The sequence below is a fragment of the Leguminivora glycinivorella genome, chromosome 4 (genome assembly GCF_023078275.1).
Source record: "Leguminivora glycinivorella isolate SPB_JAAS2020 chromosome 4, LegGlyc_1.1, whole genome shotgun sequence".
Taxonomy (NCBI): domain Eukaryota; kingdom Metazoa; phylum Arthropoda; class Insecta; order Lepidoptera; family Tortricidae; genus Leguminivora; species Leguminivora glycinivorella.
The window spans coordinates 19195392-19216047 of record NC_062974.1 but is presented as its reverse complement, the minus strand read 5'-3'; the positions used below and the strand labels follow the sequence as shown (position 1 = coordinate 19216047).

General features: G+C 39.3%; 3 protein-coding genes and 1 long non-coding RNA gene across 5 annotated transcripts; 2 read left to right on the top strand and 2 right to left on the bottom strand.

Annotated features, from left to right (window-relative positions):
• Window positions 1-1661: 1661 nt before the first annotated feature.
• Window positions 1662-7442, bottom strand: LOC125225774 (endothelial lipase-like). Of its 2 annotated transcripts, none has more exons than XM_048129624.1 (6): window positions 7383-7442; window positions 5965-6400; window positions 5443-5591; window positions 3130-3375; window positions 2203-2539; window positions 1662-1765 (listed from the first exon to the last, which is right to left on the bottom strand). In XM_048129624.1, exons 1-6 carry the CDS (start codon window positions 7417-7419, stop codon window positions 1684-1686), a joined length of 1287 nt encoding a protein of 428 aa, XP_047985581.1. In that variant the 5' UTR covers window positions 7420-7442; the 3' UTR covers window positions 1662-1683. The 2 variants fall into 2 exon arrangements, with proteins under 2 accessions (XP_047985581.1, XP_047985583.1); XM_048129626.1 differs by lacking the exon at window positions 7383-7442 and adding an exon at window positions 7364-7372.
• A 164-nt stretch (window positions 7443-7606) lies between these two features.
• Window positions 7607-8073, top strand: LOC125225777. The gene is made up of 2 exons (XR_007177014.1): window positions 7607-7686; window positions 7813-8073. It is a non-coding gene; the product is annotated as an uncharacterized LOC125225777 (long non-coding RNA).
• On the bottom strand, window positions 7979-11442 carry LOC125225776 (pancreatic triacylglycerol lipase-like). The gene is made up of 5 exons (XM_048129627.1): window positions 11312-11442; window positions 9490-9676; window positions 8803-9197; window positions 8389-8722; window positions 7979-8154 (listed from the first exon to the last, which is right to left on the bottom strand). The coding sequence occupies exons 1-5, from the start codon at window positions 11346-11348 to the stop codon at window positions 8109-8111; spliced, it is 999 nt and encodes a 332-aa protein (XP_047985584.1). The 5' UTR covers window positions 11349-11442; the 3' UTR covers window positions 7979-8108.
• Window positions 11443-12334: 892 nt separating this feature from the next.
• Window positions 12335-19982, top strand: LOC125225509 (pancreatic triacylglycerol lipase-like). Its single transcript, XM_048129258.1, has 5 exons — window positions 12335-12425; window positions 13887-14073; window positions 14160-14554; window positions 14768-15101; window positions 19894-19982. Exons 1-5 carry the CDS (start codon window positions 12389-12391, stop codon window positions 19937-19939), a joined length of 999 nt encoding a protein of 332 aa, XP_047985215.1. The 5' UTR covers window positions 12335-12388; the 3' UTR covers window positions 19940-19982.
• The last annotated feature ends 674 nt before the right edge of the window (window positions 19983-20656 follow it).

Below are 20656 nucleotides of genomic sequence, written 5' to 3'. Positions count from 1 at the left end.
TTGAACTTGGACGTAATTTTACTTCGTTATAAAACTTATATACTTAAAGACGTTGTTTATCTAAGTTTATCAGATTGTTTTTTGTTTTTTTACCCACTTTAGTTACTTAAGATAAAGAAAACATTCACCTAATGACGTATTTCTGATGATAATGATGACTATACTTCGTTTCTTTTAAGATTAGAATTATCTGTCAAACGGGTAAACAAAGAAGCAGTGGTCGTAGACCTTCCTTCTTCGATTTCGGCCGATATCACTGATTTCTTGGAACTTATGTACATAGTATTATAAGTTATAAGTTCCAAGAAATCAGTGGTATCGGCCGAAATCGAAGAAGGAAGGTCTACGACCACTGCTTCTTTGTTTACCCGTTTGACAGATAATTCTAATCTTAAAAGAAACGAAGTATAAGTTAGGTCTACATAATTATTGCGAAGTGAATATTTTATTCTTGTATACGAAATTTTCATGTAGATTTTATAACTATTCAGCAATACTGTTCTTGCTTGGCTTCTCTTGCTTTCTTAATTCTTATATTTTGGCTGACTGATCTTGACTTTTTCTATAGAAGAGTATTTTTTTGTGAGTTCGAGGCTGGTATATAGTGACAAAAAAGAGTAAAATAAAAAAAAGTAGCAACATCTTTTAATAGCAAATCAATCTACCGATACTACGATATCGTCACTTTTTGATTTGTAGGTACCTGCTATATTTTGTCAGGCTGTACTATAAGCAGGCTAAGGTGGTGAATACCTATAGATTTCTCGAGAAAGGTCTTGACATTCTCATCATCAAATATATACAGCTTTATAGAGCTAAACAGCGTGTGAGCTTGATTGTGAGATTACAGCGTGAAAGATGTTACGATAAGTTTCTTGACTACCTATATCCATTTCCATAATTACGTTTGGAGATTTCTGCTAACGGTTATTGTGGAGGAAAGGGTAGCATGGTATACATGTAGTTAGTCCGTTTTCACATTATCCGATCCGATAACGGATGTCGGAAGGATTTCAATGGAAAAAAATCCAAAATGGCGCCTGTAATGTATAGGATATCGGTCCGACATCTCATATCGGATCGGATAATGTAAAAACGCACAGGGTTTCCGTGAGACATGTACTTCTATAATTGATACCACGACTTGCCGTTAATATACAGGGTGTGTATTCCATACGGGCGAATATCTTAATGACGATTAGTATCGGATCTAAGGAGCCCAACTACATGATTTTTTTTTGAATAGATGAGATATTTTTTTCATACATAATAATTCAGCACGCAATGTATTATGTTCACATCAATTAGCGTACCTACCTAAACGTCATTACGACATGACGTTTATGTCATGTCAAATTAATTGGATGGTGTACATTGCTGCTTGGCCAGATTTCAAAAATTAATTACTCTTAATTAATAAAATTTTTTAACAAAATGATTATCCTATACGATTCGTACCATCGGATACTATAACTGAGTACATTATTCGCCCGTATGGAATCCACACGCTGTATAGCATATAGCACGTACAGTCACGAACACAATCAGTCAGCGACAGTGTGAAATCATACAAACTTCTACGCACGGAGGTCAATTATCTCTGCCGATAACTGTACATAGGTAGTAGTATAGTAGTGGTAATTGTAATGATAGAATAGGTATTTAAACTCTAACATTGTCATTTTAATAAAGAGAGTCGGAATGATCAAACTTGATGTCGATGTAAGGATAATCTGCAAGTGTTGTTATTCCATATTTTCCAGATCTGTAAATAATTAGCATAAAAATTATTAATACTTATCGAATGAAGGAATAATCCGTTTTACATGCAAATAAAAATATGAATAATGAATACTTAAGCCAAGTAGTCTAAGATGTTGCTGATCTACTTATATTTTTACATTTTTATACATCATAATCAACAAAAACAAACCTAATAGACGCGTGCAAGCGACGACGTAAGAAGATGGTACGATAGGAAAAAAAAAGCTTTTCAATTTTAACGAGTGATTAAGTTTATTGTGAAAATTATAACAAACCCATACAACTATGTTGCCTTATTGTAATATCACACTAATAACTTTAATAAATAAATCCTTCTAATGCCTCTATTTAGGTCAGATAACTTGCTTAAATCTTGAAAAAAATGTTTCTTACAAAATTAATTTATTTAAGGTAATCATGAATAAGGTAATCACTTACTGTATCTTCCGAATAAAACTGTTACCCATCAGCCCTTCCGCCCCAGAACACCGATTGCGAAAAGCCTGCCATATATTAGAGCATTGGCGAGCTACAAACTTATTGTGCTCAATACTGGCCGCCATGTATTTGTAGGATCTAAAATGATGGCAAGCCAAATCGAAAAAGTAACAGCCGGGCATGAAAGAACCTCCATTGGGGTAGTGATCGGAGTGGCCTAAGGGTTTGGGGTACCCAGCCATGAACGCATTCGTGTGGATGGCTTCAACGTAGTGTGCATCTATTTGCGATAGACGGCGCCTGTCAAAATACCATAGGGGACCGGCTGGGTCGAGGCCTGTACAAAGAGTAGGTAAATAATTTTATTGATAAAATTTCAACTAAAATGATTATTTTTATGTGAAGTGTAAGTGTAAAAGGCCTTAGTGGACGCTCGGCTCTGAGCGGAGCATAATATGGCCGTAAATATTTCATAATGATCATTGCTTACAATATAGTAAAATAGTTATTTGTTTTACAAGGGGGTAAAGTTTGTTGTTTAACCGCACGTGCCAAAATTTATACCCTAGCCAAGCGAAAGATTCCAATATAGAACTGCGAGCGTAACGAGTGGTGCAGAATGTGGAATCTTGAGCGTTGCGAGGGTCTCAAGGCACGTAGCTTAGGTTAAACAAATTTTGCCACCGAGTGAAACACTTTTTCACCACAACAACACCACAAACAATTTTTCACCACAACACTACGAAAATATTTTAACTGTAAAACATCGAACTAAATCAAATCCATCCATTTCTGTAACATTTATGAACCAAAATCATTATTTATACGTGAATTCCAACAGTCAGCATCCAAATTACTTTGCACTCTATTGGATAAAATGCGATTTTGCTATCTGTTTTCGAATAGAAAGAGTGAAAATTTCATTACCTGTTATTCTCTGTGCCGCCCCTTTAAGCTCTCTCCCTGCATTGCCAACTAAATGAGCACCCAGACTATGACCCACTAGATGGATATTTTGCAAGGACATATAAAAGGTCTGATGTAGCCAGTAAATGAAGTCCCCATACATTCGGCCTACTTTCGGCACTGACTCCTTTGCTGTGATGTATCCCAGCTTGGACAGTCCACTCCAATCTAGGACTATGACGTTAACGTCAGCGTCTTCAAGAAATGCTAGAAAAGACAAATAATAATAGTAGGTGGGTGTTTTTCAAAATAAATCTCGAAAATCGAATTTCACCAGATCTGGACGTGTTTGGGCTCATTCTTCTCAGAATCACGAGCTGATTCGATCCCGACGATAAAAAAATGTGTTTGATGATGAAGAAAAAGTATTGTACTTATACCACAGAATATACACCGTGTTTCACTTAACACTAAAAACCTGAAAACAGTTTGTTCAGAATCGAGAGTAGAATCGATTGCGCTATATCTTGATGGGGGTAATATTTTTATTTAAATTTGTATTATTAGTTATTTTTTACGTGCCTATTCTATTGTACTCGTAAGACAACATTGTGTATATCGCATTGCTAGAGGTTGTTTACCTTTTTCAGTATTTAGGGGTATTAATATTGGCTGGTTACTTGGACGATTATTTTTTCGCTACGAGTTTGACGTTGTTTGTCAGTTTAATCTTAATGTTTATCATAAGTCATAACAAATAGAACTCGTACCTAATTACAACCTTGTCATTTTAAACATTGGGTTTAAATTTGCTTACTGCGATTACCTGTCCAATTTGAAGTTTACTGTGACAAAGCTTTAAAGTGTTTTACAGTGACATCTTAGCTGTCTATTGGTAAACCTTATGTCGTTGCAGTAACGTGCACAAATAAATAGTTTTGTGGTTTATGGTGGAAGTTAGCAATTATTTTATTGAGTGTAGAGCTAAAAGTCAAGTAGAGCTGTACAAAAAATTAAAAATTCAATAAAAAAAAGTAACCATCAGATTAAAAGATGAATACTCTAGATGAGTTTAAAAAAATAAAAATCAGTTGGGGTGTCTGAGGTTTTGAGTGTTACCGGAAACACGGTGTATAATAGTACAAGTACAGAAGGCTCACTCCTTTGATGTTTACAAAATGCCGCCATTCTAAATTCTTACCTACATTAACAGTCGGACCGCACGCGAGCAGCCGACACTGAATTCTATTGTGCCGCGTGAAGGCCGTCACCACTGAATGGGCCGCGAACTCGCGGCCGCCGGTATGTAATACTAATTGTAACGCAGCGATAGAATCGCGGAGTGAGTCGCCCCTGCTTATACAATAATGATATAATCAAGCTTTTCACTCTCGTACCGTACTATTAGGCCACTCAGCAAGCTTGATATATTGAAAAGAAAATACTAAACCTAAACATCTAAATAATTCCTAAAGTTAGAACTTTAAATGTATTTTTAACCGACTTCAAAAAAGGAGGAGGTTCTCAATTCGACTGTTTTTTTTTGTTTTTTTTTATTTTTTTTTATTTTTTGTATGTATGTTACTCGATATCTCCGAGAATCGTGGACCGATTTCCAAAATTTTTTTTTTGATCGAACGGGTATAACCCCGAGATGGTCCCATTGGCACCAAGTCGGGGTCTGATGATGGAATCTTGGAGAAATCGAGGGAACCCTTCAAATGTTATAGGCACATGTAATATTGTTTGTGTATTTTTCAAAGGTACACCAGTATTTGCGCCTGGTGGTAATAATTTTATGTGGCTGAGCTGATGATGGAAGGTCAACTCCTCAACGGTTAGGAGTTAAAGGACAATTCTTTCACTACTGTACATATATTCGGACTGATACATATAATATCACTAGGAACCACTAAAAATCAACAAATAAATTAACTTTTTAACAAAAAAATAAAACCGCCTTCAAAAAAAGCGTGTTACAAAACACGGAGAAACTAAAAAGCCAAAAATAATAAACCTTCGAATTCAGATTTCTTATCGGATTGCAATAATCTAAACATCCAAATTATAAACAAATCAATTATTTTTGGAGTCGGGGCCAGCCTGCGTATGGTTGGGTGGGGCAAACAGGAAATAGCAAGGCGACGAACAGGTCTGGTACCGACTACAAAAATAATTGATTTGTTTATAATTTGGATGTTTAGATTATTGCAATCCGATAAGAAATCTGAATTCGAAGGTTTATTATTTTTGGCTTTTTAGTTTCTCCGTGTTTTGTAACACGCTTTTTTTGAAGGCGGTTTTATTTTTTTGTTAAAAAGTTATTGTACCAACCTTTAGTAAGAAGTTTATTCAATTCGGTGTGACCGTCACTTAACCACCCGTGAGCCGTGAAGACGGTAGGTTTCTTTGGGTCGAAGTTTGAATTTTTCACACTCACTTTATTTCCCATTATTAGGTCCTGTTCTTCTTTTGGATTCTTCCTGTTAATAGTTATTTATTTTATAGGAGTTTTGCATTTTTTTTAACCAATAGAAAGAAATTATTAACATACATATATAAAAAAAAATGCTTCTTTCTCATCAGATTTTGAAGCATGATTCTGAACCATGTACTTTAAGTAAGTAGCTACTTAAAATAACCGTCATTGTTTTAATACTTATACCCTTTTTGTGGTTTGAGTGATATATTAAAAAAAACTTCCGCTGTTTGCTAGATCTCTAAAAGATCAGATTAACTTCCGCTAAACAGTAAAAATACTAAAAATAGGTACAGTCACGGACTTTAATTGTTGATCCACTTCTAGCTTAAAAAAAAGTTAGGTTAAAAAAAACTTTTAAAATATCGCGTACCTACCTCGTGTACAACCAATACTTGTTATTGGTTGGCCAGCAAGTGTAGTTGCGTATTGCATAATAATCGACTGGTTCCCAGGAATCGATTTTGTATATTTTACCATTGCCCCCGGGAAAATAGAAGATCCTGTCACGATAGTGATAACCCTTCCAATGTTGAAACCTTATATTTATGTTGTTTGTTCCAAAATGTCTATCAATTCGTTTCCGTACTACATTATCACCATTCCTGTGACCTCCACAATTGTCCCACCTTACATTTTCCTTGCTTCGTTCAGATGGGGGTATAAATGAGGTAACATCTCTGTCCATTGGATCCCAGGTATCTATTTTATGTATTTTACCATCTCCCCCAGGGAAATAGAAGATCCTGTCACCAGGTCTGTAACCTTCCCAGTTTTCAAACGATACATCTTTGTTGTTTCTTGCGGATGCAGCTGTAACCGTGATGTTGTGATATGCTATTTATAATCATATTCTTAAACAAATTGCTCACAAAAATGAGGAGTGTGCTGCCTTGGTTGGATTAGGGAGGATGGGTATGGGATATTTATGTTTGTGTGTGTTTTGTTTGTTTGTTTGTTTATTTGTGGGATGGGGATGGGTGTGGGAAAGTATATGTAGTCTATACATATAGTTTGCTTTTCTTCTTAGTAGATCACCTTTTTGTTTCCTCTCTGCACCATTTGTATTGAATCTCTGTTTGGCCCTACGGTTGACTGGTAGTGAATGCCTTTTGGCATTAAATCCGACAATTGTACATTTTTGTGTATTTTTGTGCAAAAAAGTTTAAATAAATATATTTGTAAAGGAAGGTTTACCTAACAGCTAAAAGTGCCAAGGATTATGGTCTTTTTTTGACGGATCGTGTCGTTTCTTTCCCATCCCCTAGTGAGAGGAGGGAAGACTTGGCTTTACCCACTAAATCTACTCTGGCGTCTCACCTGATTGCCTGATCTGTCATGCTTGATATGATTAACTAATGATAGTCTAGAAGTCTACTTTTATATATGTATATAACAAAGTAATCTCCAATCATTTTTATATTAAAGGAAAAAATGGAAAAATTTACGCTTCCGGCGGGACTTGAACCCGCACCATTTTTGCAATCCGTGCAATGCTCTTACCAATTGAGCTACGGAAGCCACGCCGGACTTCGCAAATCTTTCCATGCCTTTCCTTTTGCACACACGTCTTGGGGTGACGTCTAGCGCCATCTACCGACAGACTATTACATCTTGTAACGGCACTGGAGTCTCAAGTTATATTGAGAATTCACCAGTAACAATGTGCTAACCCATACTAAATGAATTTTTTTTTAAGCAGAAACGTCTGCTAACGATTCTAAACATTTTTTATATTAAAAGAAAAAAAAAAAAAAAAAAAGTAATCTCCAATACCTATGGTAAATCCGCTCACCTGATAAAATTACGAATAAAAGAACAGGTGAGATCATTTCCTTAATATTGGAAGGTGTGATTTTTGTACTTATAATGCGTATTATGTGTGGATAATTTGATTACTTACCTTATAATTAAACAATCACTTAAATTAAGATTGCCTAATAGCAGTTAATTACTTTTTCTCAAACATGGTACGAAATGTTGTAATTACGTTCGTTACTACAGACTTCAAAGTATCACGTTGCAGGCGCCGCGACTTTAAAGAACTGTAAAGGAATTTTACACAAAGATTTTTTCGTCTTTGGATTTTTTTTTCCTAGGTGTGAGGAACGAAATGTTTTTATGCTCTACGGCGGTTTAAAAGGAGTCATAGCTGTTTAACATTTTTTTTAGTAAAAAAATATTTAGTCATGCAAGCTTTTTATCAATTTCATTACATGTTTCAGAAAAGCACTATATTGTACATGCATTGCCGTGAAATGAAAGGGACTTACCGGCTTCGTATTCCTATCTGGGCAACCCTTTACTTCCCTTCCCTTCCAGTAGGCCCAGAGATCGCAATTTTTTTACAATAATGACTGGGATTGACCGATATAAGAAAAAAAAGGATAATAACAGTATGTATTATTTTATTTGATGACGAATTTTTCGATTAAGCATAAAGTTTTAATGTCACGACGGTAAATTGACGAATACCTACTTATTATGCTCTATTTATTCCCGCTGTTACCTACAGTTTTCTTCAAAAAGGCCAGTTAGCTCCTGTAAACACATGGTAGATTCCGCTTCTGTAACAAAAATAAAATAATATTAATATTAGTTAAAATTATATTCCTTTTGTCCAGGAGTGAATCTTTCCTGAATAGACATAAATCTTAACAGACAACAGAATTTAAAACAATCTTACACATTTTTTTTTGACGCGAATTTTTATCCCTTACTCATGATGACGTGGACTGGTATATATAATATAACTTGATACTTCACGTGCGAGGAAATGAAGTTAGGGATTATATACGTACCCTCGTTTATTCCAATCTCCATTGCCCATATGAAACGAAGCACCAAAGCATGTGCTCAACTCAGCTTCCCAGATATTTGGACATTGCCTTCCAACTAGGTGGTTGTGGTACACGGTAGCGGCAAAAAGTTCAGTAGCGCGTCCATGGGAACAAGTGCTGACCCAGCAACCAGGCTGAGGATTTTTGCCACCGTTAGGGTAAAAATTTGCATCGCCAATAGGATCCTTGATGCCAAGAAGATCGCCGTCAGTATGGATCGTTTCCACATAAACGCCGTCACGGTTGTTCAATGCGTTGCTATTTCCGCGCCAGCCAGGAAGAGCTGGATCCAGACCTAGAAGTTCATAAAACAATTATAGAAAAAAGTAGAATAATAATGAAAGATTTGCCAGTTTATAAAAGGTCAACTCTCACCTGTAACTCTTACTGGCCATCCCCGTGCCGTTCGTCCAGCATTTCCAACAACATGTGCACCTAAACTGAACCCGACCAAGTGCACATTGTTCCAAGCACCTCCAGCGGTGTTCCTCAGCCAAACGATGAAGTTGCCAAGGGACTGACCGACGCTCGGAACGCCAGCCGCAGCTGTGGTGTACAGCTGGTTGGCTAGAGCACCCCAGTCAACCACTATAACGTTGCAGTTGGTGACAGCTAAGAAGGCGGCTGTTATTTGAGGGTTCATAGGACTCCATCCATTGTTGTTCCATCCATGCACGATGACTTTCAAAGGGAGAGCGCCGTTGTAACTTGAGGCCCAGATTGTATTAGCGTTGCCGTGCACAATCACTTGAGGGTTATTGGGGTTTGACCTAAAAATAAAGGTAAAAAATAGCTAGTTAACTTTAAAATCATTATGAAATTGGGTGGGACATATTGCCAGGCAGAGGTGATGACAGGTGGACCAATATGTTGACAAATGCGTGGCCGTTTCAGATGAAAGTACCGCCTGGCGTCTATTGAAGGTTAAAATCGCAGGTTGCAGGACACTCCTGGATAAGACTAGCTCATGATCAGGACAAAATGGCGTACACCAAAGAAATCTGATGGATAGCACGGTGACTGGAGACTAAAATAATGACGAAAATATGTATTCCTTAATACCTGGTGAAGAGCCAATAAGCGTTGTTAGCTCCATTCCTGGTTCTCAAAAGCTCTTCGTCTACAGGCTCATGCAGGTCTACAAGCGCGGGCGTGCCTTCACCATCCGGCATCCAGATGTAGCGACTCTCGCCATCCACATAGTGGCTATTGTCTCCCGGCACCGGTGGGATGGCAGTCCCGGAGCACACTGAGAAAGAAGGTTCTAGTAGCATTTGTTTACAATACTTACAGAATTGTATCGAGTAGATAAGATAACATCCATTATCCTTTACATTTGCTTATATGTAAATAATGGTATTTTATGAAAGCGTTGTATAAGAAGGGTCCAAAAGGGGAGTGGCGTGGATAGTTACTGGATGAGCTGAAGACGCCGCATAATATCGTAGCGCTTAGCGCTATTATGAGGAATATACCACACATAGGCAACGTCAACGTGCCTAAAGTAGCGGCTCTGATTGTCAAGGTTAGCTAAGGGCCAGTTCCATCACAGTTAAGAAACATCAACGACGCTCAGCAGAAGTCTTTGGAAATTCTGATACCTACAGTAAATCATCATCCTCCTCCTTGCGCTATGCCGGCATCCGCCGCAGCTCATGGGAGCCTGGGGTCCGCTTTTGACAACTAATCCCAAGATTTGGCGTAGGCACTAGTTTTTAGGGTTTCGTAGTCAACTAGGAACCCTTATAGTTTCGCCATGTCTGTCTGATAATCCCAGTAACCGTTAGCACTAGAAAGCTGAAATTTGGTACCAATATGTATATCAATCACGCCAACAAAGTGCAAAAATAAAAAATGGAAAAAAATGTTTTATTAGGGTACCCCTACATGTAAAGTGGGGGCGGATTTTTTTTTTCATTTTAACCCCGACGTGTGATATATTGTTGGATAGGTATTTAAAAATGAATAAGGGTTTACTAAGATCGTTTTTTGATAATATTAATATTTTCGGAAATAATCGCTCCTAAAGGAAAAAAAAGTGCGTCCCCCCCCCTCTAACTTTTGAACCATATGTTTAAAAAATATGAAAAAAATCACAAAAGTAGAACTTTATAAAGACTTTCTAGGAAAATTGTTTTGAACTTGATAGGTTCAGTAGTTTTTGAGAAAAATACGGAAAACTACGGAACCCTACACTGAGCGTGGCCCGACACGCTCTTGGCCGGTTTTTTACGGAAGCGATTGCCATCTGACCTTACCCGAAGGGTAACTGGGCCTTATTGGAATTAGTCCGGTTTCGTCACACTGTTGTCCTTCACCTAAAAGCGACCGGCAAATATCAAATGACATTTTGCACATAAGTTCCGAAAAACTCATTGGTACGAACCAGGGTTCGAACCCGCGACCTCCGGATTGAAAGTCGCATGCTCTTTCCGCTGGGCCACCGGCGCTTATCTACCCGCGATACCTACAGTATATGCGAACGCTAAATTCAGTAACAGACGCGAGACGGTTTGGTGCAACGGCTGGTGGAATTATGTGCATGTGCGTGATGAATGAATGAATGAATGAATGAGACTTTATTCGAAACACATTTACAACAACATCAAAGTAGGCTTAAATCTAGGAAAATGAATGAAGTTACAGTGCTGAGGGTGGTTTCGGAAAAGGATAACACTCAGCATTTGTCGCGGCACATTGATAGTGTTACGACGCTGATTTTCAGTGTACCCAGTGACACTTAGAACAAACACATAACAACACAAAACGTAAATAGCAGAGAAAAACAGAAACAGTATGACTTATGATGCTGATGTGCAGAAACACACACACACAAAAGCAGATAACATTGAAAGAGTAAAATTCATTGATAATATTAACTTACATGCAACTATGCCAAGAATTACCACCAGCAACTTCATTGTCCGGTCGTGAATGCAAAATTAATCTTTCTTCGATTTATATGTTATCGCATAAATCCTTTTTATCATATTTTGTTCTGCAATTAGGTGTAATAATAAATGTATTTACCGATTTATCAAAAAGTAGCTAAGCATAGATTTTAGAGTTCTGTGGCCAGTATCTTCCTATTTTGTGCATTCTTGTCACATTTTGACATCTATCAATGACTACTGTGAGACTATGCTCCCACAACTGCGCATCAGCGCCGTTAAGAAAACCTTTTCTGAGTAACAATACGGAAATGTTTTTTTTTTAATTGGCAATAACTCTGAAACTAGACGAAATCTAGAAAAGTTTATATGACATTTTAGTCTTAAAATGTGACCAAGAATATGCCGTTAAAGTTATATGGGTTCCTTGCGAGCACCTTGTATGTTCGCAATTTCACGGATGACTCTCCTATAGTAGGTAATAGGTACCTATATTATTGGTACATATATTCTATAAGTATAGCAAAAATGCATTACTGGAGGCTTTTATATGACAGGCCCTCACAAATCTATACAAGCGTTTAATAAAACCAAAATTGTAGGGTGTTAAATGTTGGGATGTATTCTCCGCCTGATGCGTTCGTCTCAACTGAAATAAATACAATTGACAGCGTTATTACATTTATTACTTATTGAATTTGCCCGCGTTAGAAAGAGACAAAAAGTAGTCTACGTCACTCTCCATCCCTTCAATTATCCCACCCCCATCTTCAACCACTTAAAAAATCACGACAATTTTTCACTCCGTTTTGCCGTGAAAGACGGACAAATAAACAGACACACGCACTTTCCCATTTATAATATTATAGTATATAGTATAGTATGGATGGGTACTGCTACGGAATCCTAGCCCAAAAACAAAATTGCAGCTAAGGGGTCACGTAAGATAATAATGATTTATCGAATTAAAATGCATTAATTATGATAATCCTCCTATCTTTGTGAGATAAAAGAAATAATAAAAAGAAAGAAATAGGACTTGACTACGGAGTTGCATATTGGCAATAACCATGAAGCTGGTGGTGGTATTATCCGCCCTCGTAGCGCGTTAGTATTATTTTAATTTGTTTGTGTCAAAATCGACTAACAATAGTTATTTGTTATACAAGGGAGCAAAGTTGTATTTTAACCGAGTGTGGAATTGCAACACGAACTAGCGAATGGATTCTAGGGTTGAACTACGAGCGAAGCGAGTGGTTCGAAAATAGAATCCTGAGCGAAGCGAGTAGTTCAAAAATAGAATCCTGAGCGTAGAGAGTGTTGCAATACACACGAGGTAAAATAACTTTGCATCCCGTGTGTAACACATAACTTTTCACCTCACTAAAGCCGGTCGGTTTGACGACCGGTCTGGCGCAGTCGGTAGTGACCCTGCCTGCTGCGCCGCGGTCCCGGGTTCGAATCCCGGTAAGGGCATTTATTTGTGTGATGAGCACAGATATTTGTTCCTGAGTCATGGATGTTTTCTATGTATATAAAGTATTTATATATTATATATATCGTTGTCTGAGTACCCACAACACAAGCCTTCTTGAGCTTACCGTGGGCCTCAGTCAATCTGTGTAAGAATGTCCTATAATATTTATTTATTATTATTTATTATAGCGAGGAAACACGCAATATAAACAAAATTAAAATTTTGAAAAAACCCCCGACCGCGATATAGTGGACCGATTTTAATGAAACATGGCTAAGAACACTCCCGACTAACTCAGCTTCAAAATCGGTTCATCACACACACACACACACACACACACACACACACACACACACACACACACACACACACACACACACACACACACACAGACAGACAGACAGACAGACAAACTGACAGACAGACAAACTGACAGACAGACAGACAGACATACACACAGACAGACACGTCAAACTTATAACACCCCTTCGTTTTTGCGTCGGGGGTTAAAAAACAACTGGAACATAATTGCACAGAAATAAGTCAACTTGCGTTTATTACAATTTCCACTATGCACCCACCGACACCACAAAAGTTTCAAATTAAGAATCAAGAAGAAAAATCTATTTGGGTGCGTTCCGTTTCACGCGTTTTGAGATTGCAATGTTACTTAAGGTGCGTTCTGAATAAGTACAGTGGAAAAGTCAAAAATACAATTTTTTTGTACGATTTCAAGTGTTTTATGGTAAAATCATGTTATAAAATTGTTTGAATTTAGTGTTTTTAGTCGGATACAATTCGATATGAAATTATTTTTACGTTCACATCACATGATTTGTTAAGACAATTTAAGCACAGGGAGAAAATTGTCCCGTCTGGGACATGCCTTTGACACGTTCGGATTTCAAATATTCTTTGCACTCTTGTGGATAAAATGCGATTTTGCTATCTGTTTTTAAAGAATAAAAAAGTCCTTTCCGTTGTGTGTGTGTGTTTCCTTATCACATATTGAATTCGCATGTAGAATTTTGTTTATTTACTATAAAGTTTATTAAACTAATTATAATAGCTTTTCTTATTCTTTCATTCAGTGTGCGCTGGAAGCGCTATTCCCGTTGTGCCAGGGGATAACAGCCACTACGTCGAGGGTGAGAGCCGCTACATCTGGATGCCTGATGGCGAAGGAGTGCCCCATCTAGTGGACCTGCAAGAACCAGTTGATGAAGATTTCTTGCGCACCAGAAACGGCGCCAACAATCAATACTGGCTGTACACCAGGTCTGATTTTTTATGAACACCTTTATTTTAAATGTTATTCTCAAAGGTATAGAAAATTACCATTAAAACATAATTTATATTTTCAGACGGAATCCCACCAACCCGCAAGTGATTGTCAATGGCAATGCTAACACCATTTGGTCTTCCAACTACGCGGCGAGCCGCCCGCTGAAGGTTATCGTCCACGGCTGGAACAGTGATGGAAACAGCGCCATCAATCCCACAATCCGAGATGCCTTCTTGGCCGTTTCCGATTGCAACGTCATCGTTGTGGACTGGCGTGCTCTGGCCAACGGTCTCTACGCCACCGCCGCCTCTGGCGTTCCCGGTGTTGGACAACACCTTGGAAATTTCCTGGTGTGGCTGATCAATACCGCTGGAGGAAACTGGAACAATGTCCACTTGGTCGGATTCAGTTTGGGAGCTCACGTCGTCGCTAACGCTGGTCGCCAAGCGGGCGGGCGGCCTGTCCGAGTTACTGGTATGCTATTATGCTAGTTATTTCCAGCTCAGCTCCGATATATTTGATGGCGATTGTACATTACGTTGAATTTTGTCTGTTTTCTACTGAAGAACTCGAGTGTGTTTCAGTGTAGTTACTGTAGTTGTTACCTACTACAACAAGCAAACAATATAGTTATTTCCTATACCCTAATTGATGTTACACGATACTGTACAATCATTTTTTCTACAGGTCTTGACCCTGCTGGTCCTCTGTGGAGTGGAAACGGTAACGCCATAAGCGGCAACGCTGGCACCTACGTCGAATGTATCCACACTGACGGCGGTCTCCTCGGCATCTTCAATCCTAGCGGCAACGCTGACTTCTACCCCAACGGTGGCAGGAACCCTCAGCCCGGCTGCTCACTCAGCACTTGCTCCCACAGCCGTGCCTACGACCTGTTCGCCTCCACTGTTCACAGTAGCCATCTGAACGGCCGTCTGTGCGGCAACATCAACCAAGCTCAGAACAACCAGTGTTCGGGAAGCACGTTGCAAATGGGCAACGGTAATCTTTCGAAACGAGGGTAAGTGTCTTTATTTTTTTGATAAAATACTTGCTCGTAAATTCGTTGTACTAAAAACATAGTTAAAAATAAATTAATTGCATGGGCAAGCTGTATTCGCCGCTACAGAAAGCGTGTGGACCGATTCCAGTAGAATCGTCTTTTTCAAAGCGACCAAAGGAAAGTATACCGAAGGTGGGAGGAAACCGACCCTCGTGTGTCTGACGTGCGGCTGCCGGATGCTACTGCCATGTCTGATTTCTGGCGTAGCATCTGGCCCCGTAGCCGAATGGCATTTCTCCGACGCCAAACGAAAGCGATACGCCGCTGGCTCTGTCGCGCCAATACGCAAGCGCGATAGAGATAGATATCTACTAGCGCTTCGTTTCGTGAGCGTTTCGTGAGCGATTGTGCCATTCGGCTAGCCACCCTGGTCGGTGCCCGTTGAGCACACGGAGGGCGAGTGGATGACCGTTGTCGAACGTGAGTGCGAGAACATCGAGCCTCACCATCAGCCCCGACGACGTAAGTTGTGCTACCCTCACGGCCCAGAACTGGAAAAGTCCTGGACCGGACGGATTGCACAACTTCTGGCTAAAATGGTTTCGATGCTCGCACTCGCGGTTGGCAACGCAATTTCAACAAGCCCTCGATCTTGGTTCTCTCCTACCTTCCCTCCCACCACAACTGGTGTTACTTTCCTGCTCTATAAGTCCGGTAGTACCACGGAAGCAAAAAACTACAGACCCATTACGTGCTTGCCTACACTTTACAAGCTCCTTACATCCATTTTGAGAGCAAAAATTAACGTGCATATTGTCGCTAACAACATTCTGGCCCCTGCTCAAAATGGATGTAGGGCTGGGTCCCGTGGTACTAAAGAGCTCCTCCTCATAGACATGACCATCTGCCAACAAGTTACGCGGAACAAGGGGGCCATCTCAGCCGCTTGGATTGACTATAAGAAGGCCTATGATTCGGTGCCTCACTCATGGCTGAGGCGGATATTGGAGCTGTATAAACTTGATGCAGCTCTAATATCCTTCCTGGCCGCATGTATGAGGCAGTGGACCACAGTCCTTCGTCAACCAGGAGGTAGGGATGGCCCCCCTGGTCCGCAGGACTTCATAAGGATTGAGCGAGGAATATTCCAGGGTGATAGTCTGAGTCCTTTATGGTTCTGCCTAGCTCTGAATCCCCTCAGCACCCTGAGGGGAGAGAGAGAGGATTCTGGGCTAGGTTGCCGGCTTCGGAGAGAGGGTGAAGTCATCTCTCACCTTCTGTACATGGACATGGACGATCTCAAACTATTTGCACCGAACACCCAAGACCTGATGGTGCTATTGAAAACCACAGAAGTTTTCAGTACCGCCATAGAATGGAGTTTGGTGTCGATAAGTGTGCAGTTATGCATATACAGCGCGGGAGGTTGTAAATTCAGAAAATTTACAACTTTCTGAGACGATGTTATTCAGATCTATCTCTGAATCAGAAACCTATAAGTACCTTGGTATGTCACAGTCGTTGGGTATTGAGGATGTTGGTATTAGACGGTCGGTGAAGGAACGCTTTTTCAGTCGGCTGACAAAAGTCCTTAACGGGCTCTAAGACAACATTGGAGTGAGACACAGCGATGGGACTTTTCATTCGCACGTATGGCTGACGCTCACCGCTGTCGCGCTTAGACCAATGTCGTGGCTGGGCCGTAACAGTCTTTTGTCAGGAGGCAACAAAGTGCGCGCCTTTAACGCCTGGGCCTTTACTCACATACTCCTTTTGGCATACTAAGGTGGACAGACCGAGCTGGACGCCCTGGATCGGAGGGTCCGGTCACTGCTTACCACACACCGTATGTTACACCCGCGCTCGTCTGTTATGAGATTGTACATCCCACGGAAGTGCGGAGGTCGAGGCTTCCTAAATGCCAAAAATCTCCATAACCGTGAGGTGTACAATCTCAGGAATTACTTCCTTAACAACGAGTGTGGGATGCATCGTGATGTGGTGGCAGTGGACGGAAACCTCACGCCGCTCTCCTTGACGAAAGAGAACTGGCGCAAACCTGTGGTACTAAGTACTGCGGACCGCAGGGCGGTATGGGAGAGCAAGCAGCTACACGGGCGGTTCTACAAGGCCCTCACGGGACACGATGTAGATCTGCTCGCATCGGTGAACTGGTTACGATTCGGGGACCTCTTCGGAGAAACCGAGGGTTTTGCCTGTGCAATTGCGGACGAAGTAATGATGACGAACAACTACCGGAAATATATCCTGAAGGACGGTACGGTCGACATTTGTCGCTCATGCCGCCGTCCCGGAGAATCACTCAGGCATATCATTTCCGGTTGTTCTCATCTTGCTAACGGTGAGTACTTGCACAGACATAATCTCGTAGCCCGGATCATTCACCAACAGCTTGCTCTTCAATACGGCCTTGTGGAGCGCGAAGTACCGTACTACAAATACTTACCTGCGCCAGTTCTTGAAAATGGTCGTGCCACGCTCTATTGGGATCGATCTATTATCACTGACAGGACTATTGTAGCCAATAAGCCTGACATTGTGATAATGGATCGACCGCAACGCCGGGCCGTGCTCGTTGACATCACCATCCCCCATGATGAGAATCTCGCGAAAGCCGAGAAGGACAAGTCCAGTAAGTACCTAGACGTGGCTCACGAGATAACCGCCATGTGGGATGTTGATTCAACGATCATTGTCCCTATAGTCGTTTCAGCGAACGGTCTCATAGCGAAGAGTCTCGACCAACATCTTAAGAGACTCTCGCTAGGTGGCTGGATCAAGGGCCAGATGCAGAAGGCGGTGATCTTGGACACGGCGCGTATAGTCCGACGGTTCCTCTCTCTGCAGCCCTAACCACCGGCAGCTTGGGCCCTGCCCCGCTGCTGGCGGCACCCTAGGTTTTTTATAATGTGTTTATATATTTTGTATTGTTTTGTATGTGGAAAAGTATTTTACTTTTATAATCATATTATAAAATAGCCTAATCTAAGAAGGAAAGCAAATAAAGAGAATTAAATAAATTATAAACTTAAAAATAGTTACTATAAATTGAATTGGTTGTTCTTTATTTCAATGATTTCATAAATAATATTTTTATTGAAATACAAGGGCCAATTTCGACTGGCGAGTACCTAAATGCACAAAGTTAAAATTACCCGCCCTTTTATTATGTATTCGCGGTTTCATTTGTTTTCGTTTATATACACTGGAGTGCTGAGCGGTCGACTCCCGGCCGATTTCAAAAGTCCCCGAGTGCTGAGCGGTCGACTCCCGGCCGATTTGAAATGTCCGCAAGTGCCATGGCGCCGGGAGTCGACCGAATGGTCCACGAATGGTCATTGCGTATTTGGCGGGAAAATTAAACGTTTGCGCGCGCACCTAAGCTACAAAAACTTTAACAATAGATAGCGGAAAACACAATAATTAATTGTCGCATCAAAAATAATTACCTGTAATATAAATATTATTAGAAAATCCTTATTTTAAAAGCGCCAGGCACAGGGCCTTTGCTAAAAATTTGATGTTAAACAAATTGTGTTTTTATGTGTGTATTTCTATACAAAATTGTATACGGATTTAAATATAATGTGCCTGGGTAAGTACTAAACAGTTTACAATAGTTTAATCGTAAATTTGATTGTTTTTACTTATTGATTTGGCATTTTATTTCAAATAATCGAGTGATGAATAGGTTTGGCCCGAGGAATTGGGCGTTTATTTAGATATATCTAGTACTAATAACCTAAAAAAACACTTTAATCGTTAGGTTAACTATTTGATAACCAATGTTTATAATCTTTATACTGAAAACTCGATAATTTTTCATCACCGAGACACAATATTCAAGGTCACGACCGTGGCCATTTTATTCAATTTTCGATGTGGATAAAATGTGCGTAATAATTTAGACGAATTTTGTCCCATTAGTATGTCGTTTTCTATTAAAATATGTCACTACTAAGACATTGTTATTTAATGTAGCTTTGAAATCCCCAAAATTTTAATTAAACCACTTTAAGAACTTGGTATTATGAAAGAATGTACGAAGGTCATCTATCGACTTTAGCTTTCGCATGCCTTATTTTGAACTCATCTATTTTTGAAAATCGGAACTTTTGTTACTTAAGCCTGTGATAATACATATATCTTAAGACGCTCTACAATACGAGTATATAATTTCAAACATATAATTGATAAATAATAACGAAACAAGATTTCAAAGTTACCTCAGTTTTTTTACGAGACGGATTTCATACCCAATTTTAATACGCTTGTAATATGTAAAATCTCAATGCAAAAGTGTAATTTTATTACCTTTTCTGATGTATATCCATGTATATGTTTGTAAAAAAAGTGTTTTTCTTAAGAGTAGTGCTTTTTCTGTATTTTTTAGTCTGTTTTATACAAGAATCCGGATTATTTTTCCTTGGTTTAGGTTAAAATGAGGATTTGCTAATTACTTACATATCGACAGCAAATGTTTGTCAGTGTAATTAAAAGCCTATTTTATGCACATATTAGCGTCAAACTTTTTATATACAACTTTCATACAAAAATAAGAAACAATCATTAAATTTGTATCTCCCGCCAATATCTCGCTGATCACCGTTCAGACCAACTTCAGACCCTCTGGCACTTGAGCATTTTCGCGCAAAATGGCGCCGCCACCTGACAGCTATTTGACGTATCCGTGCTGCCACCCGAAGGGATAATAGGTTTGGCGGTATTATGTATCTAGTTAGTGCGTTTCATTAGGTTTTTTTTAATCACTCTATTTTCTCTGTTACAGAAATGGACTATACGGATTGTCGACCGGCGCCAATTGGCCATTCTGAGGATCTTGATTTACATATTAAATAATAAATATTTTTTCAATAACAGCATCTTTGTTATAAAAGTAATATTTTAATGTATTTCTTTTCATATTGATATACAGGGTACCTAGGGTAATATTTAAGTATCATATCCAGCTGATACAGTAGGTACCCAAAACACAAAAAATACTTTAATTTTACCCAAAACTATCCTCCATAAATTATGTATCCCAAGCGCACTGCAGTGAAATCATTTTTACATAATTATGTTTCACATGAATCAATCATCTTTATCACACTGTTGTTAATATTACTTACACTGCATTAATATTTGACATTTAAATATATTTAATATACATCGTGTGCCCCCAATACATATATAATTAGCCAAAAATGTTTTAAAGATCTTCGCAACAACAGTGTGATAAAGATGATTGATTCATGTGAAACATAATTAACATGCAATTATTACAGTTATCGAATATTTATGATAACTCATTGATAAAACCCCTGCAGAGGATTTTGCATATCAACCGAAGTAGCTAAGCTGAGAAGCTTCTAGTGGTTTTCGTTTCCGTTGTAGCATGTTGTAAGCAAAATATTATTGATACAAGTTTTATCAACTACATATTAATTATCATTATCAGTTAATTATTTTGTGGGTTTCAGTATCTGTCACGGCTAGTATCTAAATATCGCCGCTGGCTTAAGCGAGCAAGTCATGATCATATCTTATTT